Source organism: Notothenia rossii (assembly GCF_949606895.1).
Source record: "Notothenia rossii genome assembly, chromosome: 5".
NCBI classification, from domain to species: Eukaryota; Metazoa; Chordata; class Actinopteri; order Perciformes; family Nototheniidae; genus Notothenia; species Notothenia rossii.
The window spans coordinates 79036833-79055331 of NC_136903.1; the positions used below are offsets into that span (position 1 = coordinate 79036833).

Consider the following 18499-nt stretch of genomic DNA (forward strand, 5'->3'; position numbering starts at 1 on the left):
TAAAAGGTGAGGAAAAATATTTAGATAGCATATGAGATTGAAAAGTTTGGAAGAAAAATGCTGTGAAACCAAAAATACATCAAACTTCTAGGCTAGCATTTTTTCATGCCGATTGTGAGGTTGGAAAGGTTCCGAGAACTGAAAAACAATAATCATAAATATTCAAAACATTTTATTTTGACACATGAAATGTCTAACCCTGAGCACACTCTTGCATCTTTACTAAGTTCAATGCTTACTAAAAATGCCTTTAAGTATTCATAACCGTGCAGCACAGCTATACATGCCTTATGTTATTACATCAATTGAAAATCAACACTAACACCCCATGCTGTGAAACAGACACTGGCTGGTCATTTATACATTGTTACAATCTATTACAATCCAATACAAACAGACCTTCTATCACTCCTATCCAGGGACGTGTACAGACATTTTGGGGGGCGGGAGCTCAAGAGAGAAAAAGGGCACTTCCCATAATCATTGATAAAACAAAAATGTAAAAAAATATAGTTGCACATCTCTGACTTAGGCTACTGACCAATCTATTTATTTTAATACCCTCACACTCACGCAATTGTTTAATACTCAACAGAATTCTACAAAATAATCAGCTAACACAGAGACAATGGTCTTCTTTAGTATTCACTAAGCACAAGAGCAGACAACGAACTAGTTCAATTAAATGAGCAGTGAAGTATTATTTGAATTATTTGAAGGATTAAAGTAACGTGTTATGGCAGGAAAGTTCAATCTGGTATATTCATTTTAATGTCACCTTATATAGAATGTGTGTTAAACTTGTGATTTCTGCATTGAGTGACTTCTGCCTAGCAGATACCAAGAAGAGGCCCCTAGGGTCTCTCTGTTAATCATCAATAGTCCTTGCAATTAACAGGGGAATTCCCAGATACATTTTCAGATATAAGGCAGTTAAAGTCTTGTAGAATTAATGATTTATCTCCTACAGACCCCAAAAGAGGCCTTGAGACTTGGGTCACCCAGCAGTAAACGAGATAAAGGTCCTTTTGAGCTTATCAATAAAAATGTATTCATTCCTAGTAAGTTGACTTTGGGGTGAAGGGAAGTTCAGGGAAGCCATTAAGCCACAAGAACAATTAACTTATGTTGGTTGACTGATGCGGTGACTGTCATGGGATGATGGCGTTTGGATATTTACAAATATGGCTTTCATAGAGAAAAACAGGTGACTGTTGTGTGATAAGATACATGATAGGATGTGTGTGTGTGTTGAAGATGTTTAGGGGGAATGAGTATGTGTCCTGTCAAAGAGTCCTCTGTCATGACTCCAAATCATTGATTGGGGGATCTGCCTAAGGGCAGAGGGACACACACACACACACACACACACACACAAACACACACACACACACACACACACACACACACACACACACACACACACACACACACACACACACACACATACACTGTGAAGCAACAGATGGAATCAACAACTGCAGACTTACTACCTAGTCCCGCCCAGAAGTGAAACCGACCAATGGAACACTGCCAACTCACTGGCTAGCTCGCTCAGAAGTGAACTCGCCAATAACAAATAGCTAGGGAAGAGCAAGCGATAAAACTCCTCCCCACCTGTGTATAAATGTTGTGATCATTTTGAAGATCGGCGCTCTTGTTTTTGACTGGCCGTTCCTGAAACGTGTCTCACACGGTGGTAGAACCTGAGCCCGGAGTACTCTGCAGAGTGCTTCGTGATTAGGTGATTGGGTGATGTATGGTATGTTTTTGCCATTAAAGCAGATTATTGTTTAACCCTTATCCTGGCTGCTTTGAATTTTTCCTTCTTTTGAGAACCCGCTCATATAGGAACGGCGCGGAGCAGAGATTCTGCCCCAACAGCAGGCAACAATCAAAATTATGAAGTTACTGTCTAAGGACATTACAGGCAAAAATATCGTTTTTTCATGTATTATACATTTTGTTATTTAGGTCTATTTTGCTTCCATGTTTTCTTTCACTCGAATGGAAAGAAAACTTCCAAAAAACACATCTATAGATGAATTCATGTTTGAATTCATCTATAGATTTAAAGCTGATCTGCATTTAAACATAACATTTCAGGGGAAAATACTGACTTGACGTAAGTAACTGTCTGGGGAAGTTGTGAGGTGATATGTTTTGATGTTTTTTTTTGTTTTATCCTTTTCACCTGCAATGCCTTGGTAACTGCATGCAAATTAGCGCATTTTAATCAGGCCTAGTTAATGCCTAATTTGCATATCAATGTGACGATTGTGATGACGTAATTAGATACACATTTTACTGTATTGACCTGTAGTGTCAGTCTCCCCTTAAGTACATTACATTAGCATCATATAATATGCCCATAATAAATTGCCGTAGCTAAACCTTGAGCTACCTTATCCATTAGCTAGTAGCATACCTTAGTTAACTATATTTGTTTTTGTCTTCTGGCTAATTAGCTGTAAACTTGAGGCACTGGCAGTTTAGTCATTTGCTCATCACCACCACTCACCTTCAAACAAGCCAAGAAAAATCTGGCATAACATGGGACTGTAAAGTGGGAGGTGCTGGCTGCTACATGTTGGTCTGAACAAGTGACTGCCGAGGTCCGCACTGCTGTGCGCGAGACGTGGAGGGAGGGAGGGTAGAGAGAGCATCGGAACTTCACAGTCTAATCTCCCGACCTGATATTTTTATTTTGTATTCAATCAATATGTTTTTGGAAAGGGAAACTGTGCGCAAACAGCAGTAGATATACATGTATATTCATTTTTTTTTTTAAAAGGGAGAAAAAAAGGGCACGTTCTCTGGAGGAAGAAAAAGGGCAGGGGCTCAAGCCCACTTTGATGTCTATGTGTGCACGTGCCTGCTCCTATCTTTACATCGCCCAGGATGTTTAACTTTCTATGAAATTTTACACCCTGACTCAACTATATTATAAAGATACGTGTTGCTATTGTTTTGACTTTCCATTTACATATGACGAGGGCAGACAATGTGTAACAGCTCCCAATATAAAAACTCCAGCACAACATGACCGCTAACTATAAATCAATGCTAAAACCTATAATTTAATTTACACCTCTATAAAGGTATTCTTAAATCATTATCATAAAACTAGACTTCATGTCAGATCTGTTTGGATTGCACTATGCCTCATATATTGGTTGCTGAGTCTATAGCATCACGCAGCACTAAGACTTATAACAGCAATTTATTTCACTACATAAAACTGCGGTTAAATAAAAATGTAAAAGTGGAACCAGACATGCAGAGATGTTGACTGTCTGAGCTGAACTTCTGAGATAAACTTGTCTCTAAACTTGCTCAAAGTGACAAATCGCATTTGACATTTGCAGTTGAGCTTTGGAGCTACCAAATAAATAATCCAACTGAAGGTGTTGTCTGAGGGTACGATGATTTAAGAGTAACCAGGACAATTTTTCTGGAAATCCATGTGGCTCTTTAAAGGTCATTCTGGGTTGTGGCACATGTTTTTAGGGGTTTTAGGGAAACCATCTCCAGCCTCTAGATGTCTACTAGGGGCAAAGAAGAAATGTTTTTCCAAATTATTTTAAGAGAACAAATACTTTTTTTTTCGTCTTGTAATCTCTTAAAGTGCAAAAGATACTTCCGAAACTTGTACATAACTCCTGTAACTGTGCTTAAACTTTTAAAGTAATAATATCCCATCTCAAAGGTTCTTATGGTTGCAGATCTAACAAAATCTCGCAGGAGCGCCCGGGGCCGAGATAGGGAGTCTCTGGTGTCAGGCTTAGTTTGTCATCATCCCCAACTGCGTTTTCCTCCTCTGCATACATGCCTCTATTCACATTCACAAATAATATAATTCCATTTCGCTACTGTGCTCTATTAATCCACACTGACATTGAGGGAATTTGGAAACGGTAAAAGGCCAAGCATGCTCAAACACACCCTTCCCGTTCCCCCCTTTCAACATCTCTCTGAAGTCTTTTCTGTTTAATCATGACTTCTCTTTTTCTCTTCCCTCATTTCCTTCTTTGTAGTACAAATTTTACTTCCTTGCATCTCCCTCTCTCCTCGAAGTTTCTTAATAACACGGTGTCCATATCTGTACATTATTTGTCTCTGCCATTCGCTGGGTATTCTAATATGCAACACAGGATTCACTGCATAAACATAAGGGATGCAAAATCCATAGTTTGAACCAGTAGTGTCACATGAATAAAACATAGCCAGCTATTAGTGTACAGTGGAATATGTTGCATAAACAAGATGTAGAAAAAGCTACAACCATAGCGCAGTGGCTGACTGTAGGCGATAGCAGCCTGATGGCAAGGGAAAAGCCAAGTCTTGATGTTTTGAGTTTGAGTGATGCCGTGAGGAAAAAGTTAAAGGAATGTCAACAATTATCTTGCTAGCCTATCATCAGTGAGTCCCTGAGTGAACCATTTATCCCCCATCTGCTGCTTTCTGGGCTTTGGATGTTTTATGTTCAGCTCCCAGATGTTTAATGTGCAGGTGCAGGGAGTGCCTTGAAGAAAAAAGTCTGTGTACAAAATAAAACAACCCCGAACGAAGGAAATTAATCACAAGCAGAATATTATTCTCCCTTGTTGAATTGTTCCGCCCAAGGTTTCAGCAATTTGTTTTCAAAATGTTTCAATTGTTTGTTAACTTTGGCTGATGGTTAGAGGTTGTTAGTTCACCTCGGCAGAGCTTTAAAGTAGGTTTATAATGTCCTTCCAAAATGTGATTTTATTTTCTTTGTGCCTTTTTTTTTATTACGGTCGTTGTTATTCTACCTTTTTGTATTCCTCTTTGATTGTTGTGTACTGTATTGCATCATGCTGCTTTATAGCTTGGTATTTGATTGATGTTTTGAAATGTGCCATGTGATGAAGAACTCTTATCTGTACATTATATATATTATAAACACTGTATGAAAGGTGAAGATGAAATATATCACAGTAAGAGTTCCACTGTGGCAACATGCTTTTAAAGTCTGGTTGTTAGTTTTGACTTTTCTTTTCTTTTTTTTTCCATTTTCTTTTTTTTATTAAAGTAAAAAGAACAAAGAACAAAGGGATGTAACATAGATGTACATGGTATGTTGGGACATCAGCATCTGGGTTTCTCGATACAGCAGCAATAACATATTATACATATATACAGAACAGTGAGATCTCAAGAATCAAAATAGCCTAAATAAATAAAACTAACAAAGGTAAATAACACCATCACAAAAAGACAAATCTAGCAATTACTTAAGTCCACGAAATCTGGCCGTGACTGTTGTACATAGGAGACCCATACTGACCACAGCTTAATAAATCTGTCCATTTGTAGGCGAAGTGAAAAGGTAATTTTTTCCATTATGTATACTTCATTAACTATATCCTTCCATTCCTCTATTGTGGGGGAGTCAGGATGCAGCCAGTGCCTCGTGATGGTTTTTTTACAAACAGATATCAGAATACTAAATAAATAATTGTTGAAGTGCCCTGGGTGAAAATCATTTTTCCCTAAAATAAAAATGCAAAACTGGAAAGGTATTTTCACATTAAATATACTTTCCAATATTTTGTGTATCTCTAACCAGAAATGTTTTATGACTGGACAATCCCAGAATATATGCCAGTGATTTGCATCCTGACTCCCACACAGTCTCCAGCACTTTGAATCCTCTCCTGTGAAGTGTGATTTTTGCTTTGGGGTAATAAAGAATCTAATTAGACATTTCCATCCAAATTCTCTCCATGTATGCGAGTTGGTGCATTTCCACTGAAAGATGCAATATTTGTGCCATTCCTCCTTCGAGATCTCAAAATTACCTTCATTTTCCCATTTATTTTTAACATAGTCTGTGGAGTGAGATTTTTTTGCCATGAAGCCTTTATACAGTCTGGAAATAATACCTTTGTTTAACTTTGACATATAGGCTCCTAAAATTTCTTTCAGCACTGGGTCATCCATATCTGGTGGGTATTTTTTAATAGTTTGGTCAAAATAATGGCGTAGTTGTAGATACCTATAAAAGTCTTGCTTTTCCAGAGCATATTTTTCTCTTAAAGTTTCGAAATCTTTTAATTGTCCCTTATCCGTTATTGAGTAAAATGTTGTTATTCCTTTGGCTATCCAGTTTTTAAATCTTGAGTCCAACTCATTAGGCTTGAAATCTTGGTCATAGGCGCACCATCTGAGTATTCTTAGTTTATCTAATAATTTATATTCCTGTCTAACAGAGTTCCAAATTTTAAGTTGAAATCTTATCCATGGGTTTTGAGTGCTGTTTATAAATCTTTCTAAATCCTTATTGCCTAATATTGCCTGAATTGGGGGGTCCTTGATCAGTGACAATTCTATATCTTTCCACCTGGCATGGTAGTCTTGATTGCATAAGTTCAACAATGGTCTAATTTGAGCCGAGTAGAAATAATCTTTCAGATGTGGTACCGCCATACCTCCTTCCTCCTTCGGCAGTTGTAACGTTTTGAACCTAACCCTGGGTTTTTTCCCTTGCCAAATGTACCTGGAAATCATTTTATCCCACTCAGAGAATTGCTTTGTGGAGATTTCTGTGGGGAGAGCCTGAAACAAAAAAAGAAGTCGTGGGAGAATGTTCATTTTTACTGATTCAATTCTTTGGGTAAGACTCATGAAAGGGTTGGAGTTCCATCTCTGTATATCTGCATTTATTTTGGTCAAAAGGGGATCATAATTAATCTTTGCCAGTGTGGAGACATCTTTTGGAATCAGCACACCCAGGTATTTCAGTGAAGTCTGGTCCCATTTCAGATTACATTTATCTTGCAGTTGTTTAGGGGGAGTATAGTTTAATGTTAAAATCTGGGTTTTCTGAACGTTTAGTTTATATCCTGCATATTTACCAAAAGTGTCCAATAGCTTAAACAGTTCAGGAAGTGAGCTCGAGGGTTCCCTTAAATATAGCAAAACATCATCTGCGTATAACGCGGTCTTGTGTTGTTCTCCCTTTATGATGATGCCTTTAATGTCATCGGTCTGTCTTATCCATTGGGCAAGGGGTTCAATATAAAGTGCAAAAAGCAATGGCGACATTCCGCAACCTTGTCTTGTGCCTCGTTCTAATTTAATAGTGTCTGATAGGTACCCATTTATTTTTATCCGTGCAGTTGGATTATTGTATAGTGTACTAATTCCTCTAATAAACTCTTCGTGGAATCCAAACCTTTCCAAAACTTTATATAGAAACTTCCAACTCACAGAGTCGAAGGCCTTCTCCGCGTCCAGGCTGACCAATAAGGCTTGTAATTTATGTTCCTGGATATGACTCAATATGTGTAACGAACGTCTAATATTGTCATGGGTCTGTCTCTGTGAGATAAACCCGGTCTGGTCAGTGTGGATAAGCTGGGGAAGAACCTTTTCGACCCTCCTGGCAAGAATTGAGGTGAATAGTTTGTAATCGGTGTTAAGAACTGAGATTGGTCTATATGACCCGCAATCCAGTCTGTCCTTTCCTTCTTTTGGTATAACAGAGATAGTAGCCTCTCTCCACGATGGTGGGATTTTTCCCTCTTTTAAAGCTGTGTTGAATGTCCGGAGGAGGCTCGGTATTAACTCAGACCTAAAGGTTTTATACCATTCGGAAGAAAAACCATCCGGGCCAGGTGATTTGTTTGCTTTTAGTCTAGAGATCGCCATATTCAACTCCTCCTCTGTTATTGCAGTTATTAATTTTGTATTTTGGTCTTCTGACAAGGTAGGTAAGTTGAGAGAATCTAAAAATTGTCTAGTTTGCTCTTCACCCTCCAGGTGTGGCTGTGTATATAATCGTTTGTAATACTTTTGAAAAGTCATTTTTATTTCGTTTTGCTTATATAGAACAGTTTTAGAGTCTGAGTCTCTAATTTTGTAGATCGTGCTATCCGCCTGTTGCTTTTGGAGTTTCCTCGCCAGAAACTTCGCAAATTTTGAACCGGATTCATAATATTTTTGTTTTGTATAGATCAGCTTTTTTTCTATTTCTTGTGCGTACAAAATATTTATCTCATTCCTAACTTCTTTTAGTTTTGAGATGAGAGTTGTATCTGGCTCCTTTTTATGTTTTGTCTCAAGCTCTTTTAATTTTCTGTTTAATTCTGATAATTTTAATTGTCTTTCTTTCTTTTTATACGCACAAAAAGACATAATTTTGCCCCTAAAAACGGCTTTCAGTGCATCCCACACCATTTCTGAGCCGACCTCCCCATTATAATTTTCTTCTATGAACATTTTTATTTCTTCTTTCATTCGTCTATTAAATTGTAAATTGTTTAGAATATTTGAGTTTAACCTCCATAGTGTATTTCCAGGGTTATTACTGATTTGTAACGACAACGACAGTGGAGCGTGATCAGACAAGTCAATATTACCTATCTCACAGTAATGTATCCTATGGCGATCTCTTTTAAAAATGAAAAAGTAATCGATTCTGGTATAGACTGTATGTGGATGAGAATAATGGGTGTAATCCCGACCTGTTGGGTAGAAGTCTCTCCAGAGGTCTATCACACCCAGTTCTGACATGAGAATCTTAAGTTTCTTGTGTAGGGAGGTCTGGGTGGATCCTCTTGAAGAGTCTAGTCTAGGGTTAAGGCGTACATTCCAATCCCCTCCACATACAAGAATACCTGTTGCTTCTGTCATTAGTTCAAACAATTTTCTATAAAAGGTTAGATCACTTCCTGGGGGGGCATAAACATTCAGTAGTGTTATTTGGACCCCTTCTATCTTTCCTGAAATTAATAAATATCTTCCCTCCTTGTCCTTTATTTCTGAGAGATGTTCAAATGAAAGTCTATGAGATAATAAGATGGCTACACCTCTCCTGTGGCCTGTTTTATAAGATGAATAATACACTTTAGAAAAACCCATTCTTTTCAACTTTTCATGTTCGGTAGAGTTAAGGTGCGTTTCCTGTAAAAATACAATGTGTGCATTCTCTTTTTTCATCTTACTCAAAATCTTACTTCTCTTGGTCGGATTTAGAACCCCGTTTACGTTAAATGAAATAATTTTAAAGCTATGGTTATCAGCCATGGTCTCCTATGGGTGTTGCAGTTGTTAAGTTTCTCCCTGAACAGTGACCAGCACTCAGAACATTGTACATCCCTGTAACTCTCGTGAACATCGAGAAATTAACATAGTAATATAACAGTAACAGAATAATATGAACCAGAATGTCATTACATTCCTCAAAGTCTTTTGCTTCCAATATTGAGGCTCGTTCTAGGTGAGCCTTTGAGGGGCTCGAGATGTTAGAGCACCCATAAAGGGAAAGCCTGCTCTTTAATAAGAGTAGGGCCCCTTGAGATGGCTGCATAACGGTCACAGTCATAACTGAAATAACTAAATGTGTCAAAGGTGGAAAATGTCCGTTATTAATATATTGGCATCCCAACAATTTTACATAGTTTAATAATAAGATGTAGGCGTAGTAACACTTCAAAACAAACCAACTTAATCTGTAAGTAAATAGTAGTATAGTAATATAATGTAAACAGGTGGTGACTGGAGTAAATAACAGAAAACCACAGACTTATCTGCATCTCAGTGATTCAAAAAACGCTGTCATTCATCTGCAGAGGATCTCCGTTGGAATCCCTGCAGTTTGTCTTTGTACCGGGACCGGGAGGTTTTCTCTCTGTTATCAGCCTTGTCCGGAGCTCCGGAGCGCCGGCTCCCGGCCACCTGCCAGGTGGACAGGAGTTGAAGCTCCCTCTGGTCCGGGTCGGTCGGGGCAGGTACGACGGTGACTGGAAGTCCCCGTGAAGCCATGTCTTCTGTCGCCTCTGTTGCGCTCTGATACAGGCGGGTGCCATCACTGTAGAAAACCCGGAGTCTTGCTGGATAGGGCGTCTGGAACTTCAGCTTTCTCTCCTTTAACATTTTCTTCACTTCAGCGTATTCGATGCGCCTTTTAAGGATTGCAGGCGGGTAGTCGTGGTCCACATAGAAGCGGGCATTATTGTAGAAAACCTCTCTTTTCTGCCAGGCTTTGCGGATCACCTCTTCTTTGATCCTGTAGCTCGCGAGCTTGGCAATGATGGACCGGGGCTTCGTCTGCGAGCCGGTGGCTCTTGGTGCCGGCACCCGGTGTGCCATCTCCACTTTGAGTTCCGTATCATGTGGGAAATCCAGCGAGTCCCTCAGCAGATTTTCCAGGAAACCGGGGATGTTGTTACCCTCTGCCTCTTCTGGTATCCCATAAATCCGAATGTTGTCTCTGCGAGCCCGTCCTTCCTGGTCTATCAGTTTAGCCTCCATGTTGATCTGGCGCTGTAAAAGCCGTTTCAGGAGCGTCGTTGCTGCTGTTAGTCCTGATTCTGCTTCGCCAATTCTCCCCTCGGCTTCATCCAGTCTGTTGTTTGTTCTACGTAGCTCTTGTTTTATCTCTGTAAGCTGTTGTTTGTTGTCCCGTCTGAAGTCCTTCAGTTCGTTCAGTATGCTTCGTAAGCTAGCATCAACCGGCCCGTCATCCTCGCTACTGTCCTGGGTCGGAGAGCCAGCGACACTCCGGCGATCTTGCAGTGTCCGTTCATCCATGTTTTCGGTCATAGACATAATTTTCCTACTTCTTGTAGCAACCCTGTCTTCCATCATGTGCAAAAATACACTATTTGATAATATCTCAGTTGTCTTCAGGGTTATTTTAATAAACCGTTGGGGAGCGCGAAAATCAAGCTGCCATCTTGAGCGTGACCCGGAAGTCCCCAGTTTTGACTTTTCTAAGGTTAGTGTTTACTGTAACTCCACAATGTGCCATAAGACACATGTTTTTGCCTGAAAAATAAAGTTGAAAATTAATTGATTTGCAAAATAGTTAGCCACTATTTTTCTGTTGATGGACTAATCGTCGCAGCTCTACTGTAAAATGATCCCTCCAACATGCTAGCATCACTTTGCAGGATGCCACATTGTGAATTAAAGGGTTTTACCAACATTTGCTAGCACAACGTGCTTAGTGCTGCAGATGAGACTGTTGAGAAGGTCATCATTTTTTTTATTTTGGTCATAATAATAGACACAATAACATTTTAAACTGATGATGGTGCCATGTGAAAAGTCTGGATCACCAAAATGATAACAGGATATCCCAAGGGGGGACAAGAATGTCTTTGTCAAATGTTACAGTAATCAATCCAACAGGAACCATGAATGTACTGTATAGTCAACGTTTTGGGGCTATCCATCTTGTAGATGTTGAGATATTTCCCTGAAAACAATCATATTCTGCTGCTGGCACTACATGCGAAATTAGTTGACTAGAAAGTCTGTCAACAGAGTTGAATCAACACCTCTCTGCCTGATGCTAAACAAAGATGTTGAATAATAAGTTCTCTAAAGGCGAAGGTCGATCTTGCTGTGTCCATGAATGATCTCATTGCTGTGAGAGGATAACCTTAAAAAATACACATGCTGTAGGTAAATTACAAGCTTAGACAGTAGTCCAGTGCTCCTACTTGTTATTCCTTGTAAATAATAAAGTATTGATTTAAATAAATGCAGGAGATAAGCTGGTAATCAAACTGTTTGAATTCAGACCTTTTCTCCATTATCAGCAAACCTGTGGCAAATAAGCTTTCCCTGCAATCACAGGGATTTTTCATTGCAAGCACAGCAAAAACTAAAGGATCCTTTGCTCATTTAATTTCTCACTTGTGTAAACATGTTGTTTGTAGTTATACTCGAACAGAACAGCAGCAGCATACTGAATTAGCTAGTGGGATGTTTGGGTCGTACGGCTTATGGTAATATAATAGGCCATATTTCCCTCTCAAAGTGAGATGCTGTTTACTCTAAATGTAGGAAAATAGTTTTGTCATCACTTCACCGCCGAAACACACGAACGTACACACACACACAGACTCACACTTGGCTTACTGGCCCGTATTCCATCGACAATCTCTTCAAGTGTTATGGCTCAGAGGGGAGAAATTATAAGAAAGTTTTCACCCTCCAAACCACGATTTAAAAACGTTCTTGCCTAGTCATCACAATCAGAAATGCCAGGGGCCAGATATATAAAACTCTGTCCATACAGAAAGTTTTAGCCTCTATAAAGCAGAAAAATGCTTACACACTCTTTGCATCAGGTTTTAAAAGCCATGCATGTTTCTTTATGAGTCTTGATCTCTATGAAATAGTCCACACCCTACCCTATTTACATGAAACACCCTTAATCTACTTTGCACTCTAATATTCAAATGTCGAGTTGATAGGCATATTTCAGTGTGAACATTTGCGAAGGCTTGAATAAAATATGACATAAACATTTTTGTTTGCATACAACACTGAATCTCTTCTTACACACTGAAGTATGTGTGAGATGCGCACATTTTCACAGCATCTTCTGTTCATTTAATTGAAGTGGTTGTTTTTTCAGAAATATCAAACCAAAGGCAGCTATCTTCGTCACTCTGCTGTCAGTTTAAATTTTTTGTTGCTTCTATGTAAATATAAATGACAAGAGACTGTTAATCTATTAAATAAAAATATGAGGCCTGTGGCAAGAGAGAATTGTAAAATCTGAAGCAATCATAAAAGAGCAGAGGGCCTTTGATGTTCAGATGAAACAGATGTCTTGTTTGGCGGAAGCTCTCTGTTTTTTCTTTGTATCCCTCTCTCTCACAAGTACACACACACACATTGACCAACACACACACACACACACACACACACACACACACACACACACACACACACACACACACACACACACACACACACACACACACACTTTATGAATTAGCTTCATTGCATTTTAGGAAGTGGAAAAGTCATGTGTTGCATCCATAGACTGTATATATAAAGGGTTGCATCCTATTATCTTTAAACAGCAGTGTAAGCATAGTTTTTGTGTACTGGGGATTCAAAAACATACCATAATGATTCTCACGGCAGACATTTTGACTTGTTACAGATAAAGCACAACTAATTATTTAGGCCTCAGTCCATTAACATGACCAACTAAGTCTAGTCTTCCACTTATGCCTTAAACTGGAACAAACAGACAGAACAATCATTAACATTATAATAATCACATCTGTTGCTTTTTTGGCTTGGAAATGGGAAAATATTGGCACCAAAAGAAGGTCAATCATTCAATCGTAATTTCCTCCCTTATGGGGACAAAATGGAGGTCCCCATGAGGAGGATCATTAATTTTTGGGGTGAAGATTTGGTTAGGTTTAGGTTTAGGGTAAGGGTTATGGTTAGGCATGTGTTGGTTATGGTTAAGGTTAGGATAAGTCTCCAGGAAATGCATGTAAGTCAATGTAATGTCCCCTGAAGTGATGTATACATGGTGTGTGTGTGTGTGTGTGTGTGTGTGTGTGTGTGTGTGTGTGTGTGTGTGTGTGTGTGTGTGTGTGTGTGTGTGTGTGTGTGTGTGTGTGTGTGTGTGTGTGTGTGTGTGTGTGTGTGTGTGTGTGTGTGTGTGTGTTCTTCTGTTGTAGGGATGGTCACATTATATCCTTGTTTAAAGACAATTGAACATACAATACAGTTCCGGCTGTTGTATTATTTTTGAAACACTTAAAAACACTAAATCATGTTAGATTCTACAATTAATCTAATCTGCAGCAATCTCAGTTTCTCCAATGTCAGCTTAGAATAACGTTTTTTTTAGTAATCTTAAATATGATTTATTTAATTCAAGTGACACATGTTGACCAATATTGGTTTGTTTAGTTAATGACAATAATATCTCATGCAGTGTTCATTTTTTCCCACTTGTGTTCTTCACATTGCCTTATTCAGCGAGTAGAACCAGAACATCTCACTGAATGCGACTGAATTTCAATTACTTCACCTGGATAACACAATAGCCCATCACACTGATAATGATGATCATGGATGATAGATGTATAAAGACAGATTAAAGGACACCCCATTAACACAACATTTTTCTCATCATGTGTGAAGCTGAAGGGGTGAGCTGTAATTTGTGTAATTTTGTTCTGCAATTTGCCCTTTTCTTTAATGACAATAATTATCTGAGGAAAACATCTGTAGGATGTGTTTTTTCCCCTTGACTTCCTCTCCTTCTCTGTCTGATAAATGTCTTGCTAAACCAACAATGTGATTCTCATTCTTCCTCCTCTTAATGCTCTCTCTGCGGTCCTATTGCTGCGTTATGACCTTGCAAATTGTACTGGTTGTTCTAGTAAGTACAAATTAAGTTAAGTTTATTAACCTTATACCTCAAAACAGTCATTGTGTCCAAAGCTGTTTTCTTCTTTCTTAACTCCCCACTTAGCACAGTATGGTGTTACTCAATCAAATTGGAGCCAGGGGTATTTAGTCATTGAGAAATGTTCCGAAAGCTCTTACTCACCCCATTGATTTCTCCAGTCGACTGGCTGGTGATCCAACAATCTCCCCGAGAGTACAGAACGTCTGACCCAAAAAGTCCTGAGAGGAAGGAAGGACAGGAAGAACAAGGAAGTGGAAAGATCAGAAATCAAAGTATAGTCAGGTTAAAAATGAAATACTGTTACTACCACTGAAACTCATGCAAATGAAAATATCCTTGAATTTGATCCTTCCAAAGAAGCTTCCTCATTCATTCTCCTTTAGAAAGGGCTAAAGGAAAAACTACGATAAGTGATGTGTTTCTTTGTACAACCTTTTTGGTTAAATACAAAACAACACATATGTCATTAAGTGCAGTGGTTTCACGTCGGGAACCCATTTTATAAATATAGCTTGCATTACAAACTGCAACCTATGATGGCTCACCGTCAACCTTAATATTAATAATCCTCTCTTTCTGTACAAAGACATGTGAAATGAAATGTTCGTTGAAATGGAATCAATGGTAAGGATGGTTGGATGCATTGGTTCCCAACTGGTCTAGCCAGAGACTTCACTGGGTGTATTTTTAACCAATTCAGTGAATGATATGCTGTGTGGAGTCGGACATAGGGATAACAATTAGAAAATAGTTTAATTACAACTGGGGCTGAGAGAGAGAGAGAGAGAGAGAGAGAGAGTATATTTTTTTTTTAAATGGAGTTTTGTGATTGCAGTTTCTTCTAATTCAGTCGGAATCCTCTCACTAAATCCATATTTAGAGTACAACACCATATATAACCAAAACTAAACTCTATTCTCTGAGAGGGGAGGCACTATTTAAAGGGTATAAACACTACGACACAAGGCCGACCTCAAAAGGCTATTTGTTAAGATATTAGTGGCTATAGTCAATAGGATGTGGGAGATAGTACTTGGTAAGCACCATTACAGAGGTTATATTTCAGGGTAGAATTTCCACCCACTCAAAATGGCCACACTTGTAGGCAGCAACCCACCAGTTGGAAACCTCTGGTTTAATGGATTGTGAAGGATAATGGACAAATGGGAGATGATGGAGGGATTCATAGCACCGTGAACAATGACAATGATTTATAGAGCACTGTAGGGCACAGTGACATCATTTAAATCATAATCATGTGTTAAACCAGAAACAATCTCAGTAACATCCAGTATTAATATATCAAACTCCCAAAGACATACTGTGTGTTCGCTTTCAACTTGGTCCTTTTTAAACTAATCACAGCATGGACGTGGGACAAACCAAAGTCTCCTTAACCTTGGCATTTACTGACAGATGCACAATAAATAATTCAATATCGAGCTGTAGTGTGTTTCAGTGAGGTCTGTTCTGCCCCCTGATCCGCTCACTGTTACAAGAAAGAGCCCGGAAAATCTCATCCATCTTCATCATGTTACAAAAACATGCTACAGAAGCTGCTAATAGAGGTAATGACTGAGTATTGTTTTCATATTGTGGCGGCTGTGGAGTCCTTTGAGACGGCCCTGATGGTTAAGAGCCGCACAGATGGGGGGCTTGGCTTTCTTTTTTTGGTTTTGGTTCCTCCTGAGGAAAGATCTTAAATGTGAGACAGCAGCCATGCAGTGTCAGAAGTGAGAGAGACGCTGGGACCTACGTTGAGTTCTGCGGGCTTCCAGATTGGTTGGGCAGCAGCAGCAACAACAGCAATGACAATAACAACAACAATAACAACAGGGCACATCATATACAGGACAACAACACTATACCAAATACCTACTGAAGCATTCCTAGCCCTGCTCAAGATGGCGAAGTGTGAGCGTAAACACAACATGCTGTGCCAGGACTAAACCCATTAGCACACAGGCAAAATTATAGCTAGTGATGAAAAAATGCAAACCCTGGTCATCCAAATACGTCAAATAATCATCAAAACAGATTATTTTGAACTTTTGTCAATGCTTTCTGTCACTATAGTTTCCAGCCACATGGATAAGAATAACTTATCTTTTTCAGAAATAATGTAATACTGTGCTGAAATTGGAAACTAACGTTTAAAAGCATTGCATAATTCAAACTATTTCTACATGATTCTATAACAAGTAATTACACAATGCCTATCTCTGCACTCACACTTACATAACAAATACAAGACCACATAAGACTCTTTCATATATGTAACGTAGCATAATTAGCCTATTTAACCAAAACTAAAGCATGGGTAACCCCTGCTTAATACATTGATTAAAGAGACAAATAAATCTTTGTATTTGGATACTTCTATGATCAGACAAACATAAGGGTTTGTTTTAATCCATCAAGAAGATACCATGCAGCAGGCAACACCCAATAGAAAAAACATGGCTACCGTTACACCACAGATAAAAAGAGTTTGGCCAATCTTAAATCCCATTAAACACCATATTACCATCAACCCACATTTCTTTTATTCATTTTGAGCCATTAAAGCCATTTATTTCAATTTGACTCAAGCCTGGCCTCCATTTATCTCTGGTTTAAAGCAAAAATACTGTCTTGTTGGTACTCACATGTTTGGACAGGTCTGGGCTTTTAGAGTCGACATCATACCTGAAGGGGGAAAAAATCAAAGCATCAAAACTATTATCTAGTTTAGTTTAGTTTAGTTTATTTATTTTGAGCGTGTAAAACCAAAGAAAATACAAATGAAACAAAAGATGATACAGACATGATACAGTACTATACAAATGAATGCAATAACAAAACGAAATATTTAATTAATAATTGAATAATCTGTAGTATCATTGTCTGATATCAAAAAATAGAATCTCATAGAACTGTAAGGCACACTTTTCGATATGTAAGTACTGTAGGGGCATTTTGATTTAAAACAACGCCATGCTGATATGCACACTGGCATTATAAATAATACTTCGACCACACTTATTGTATTTTGGTTGTTCAGATGTTTTGTTGATGTGTTTAGTTTTAGCTTTAAGGATATCATATGTCTGCAACCTCTAGTGAAGGGATGGGTATGATTTCAATAAAACGAAAATGAGGAAAGATGGATAACAGGATAAAAACAAACGAGAGAAAAATGTAATTTGCAAAATTGAAAAGCAGTGTATGTAAAGTGGTAGGAGGATTCATGAGAGATCAAAACAAGATGGATCATCACATTAGACATCACACACTTAAAATGAGAATGAGCCAAGATAAAAAGAACATGGGATTGTAGTATCTTTTTAGATGTTACTATATGTAGGGCGGGAGTAATTGGGCAAGGGTTCAACAAGACCCTTTTTTCTCTTCCATAAAGATGAGTGGTGGACCTGATCGTATTTGCATGTGAATACAAAGCTATGAAAGTGAAGGAAACGGAGCACATGTGATGTACCAAGATTAAACATCCGATGAAAGGATACATCCTGTTTGCCGGGAGATTATTCAAGCTGCACATAATACAATGTTTATGAGTTATTCTCACTATAATTGGAATAAACGATCAAAAGACAGACTGTAGAGTGGCCCAATTGCATCTACTTTTATATCGTTGTGTGCCATAGCTGTAGAAATAAAAGGGTTGTGCGATGGGTCATTCTGTTGAAGGAGCTATGAGAAAAATGGTTTATTTGATTTCAAATGGAGAACATTTGTATCCCTAGAAAAAGCTTAACCACAGCAAGTGCTGAGGCAGCGTTTCTGTTCATTCAGTCTGTAAAGAGATGGCAGTTAACCCTTCATGTTGGCCACCATCACGCTACATATGAAAGATTAATGAATACTCTAGAAAGAGATGTAATTGCACGAGGTAATTAATGAGAGACAGAGAAACTGCTAGTTCCAAACTTTCAATTGGCTCTAATGAATATAAAAGTCGCATATATGTCACAACACATCTGTCAGGATGAACATTTTACTGGTTTTAAAAAAAACATCCCACCTCATTGTTTTTGTCAAGCCTGTCAAGCTTTTATATCTCACACAGCACGCAGGCTACAAATAACTTTGCTACATTTTCACATTACATTTTTGTCATTATTTTAAATAAAAGCATGCTTCTCATTTCAGGCCAAAACATGCTGATTTGAGCTAAAGTCAAAACTGTGTCTAGCTAAACGTGTGGACATATCTTGATTGTATGCGATGTTGATGAAAGAACATTATTTAGGAGTTTGAGGAACGTTTTTTACCCTACAGTAGCAT

The 18499-nt window shown here is 38.5% G+C and overlaps 1 protein-coding gene across 1 annotated transcript in view; it reads right to left on the reverse strand.

Moving 5' to 3' along the window:
* cpne5b (copine Vb) overlaps positions 1 to 18499 on the reverse strand; it is a 114240-nt gene that overhangs the window by 57751 nt on the left and 37990 nt on the right. Inside the window, exons 5-6 of the mRNA XM_079681343.1 lie at positions 16861 to 16900; positions 14354 to 14430 (exon numbers count right to left, since the gene is read on the reverse strand). Of these exons, the coding sequence (XP_079537469.1) occupies positions 14354 to 14430; positions 16861 to 16900 (117 nt within the window). The remainder of the gene's footprint in view (positions 1 to 14353; positions 14431 to 16860; positions 16901 to 18499) is intronic.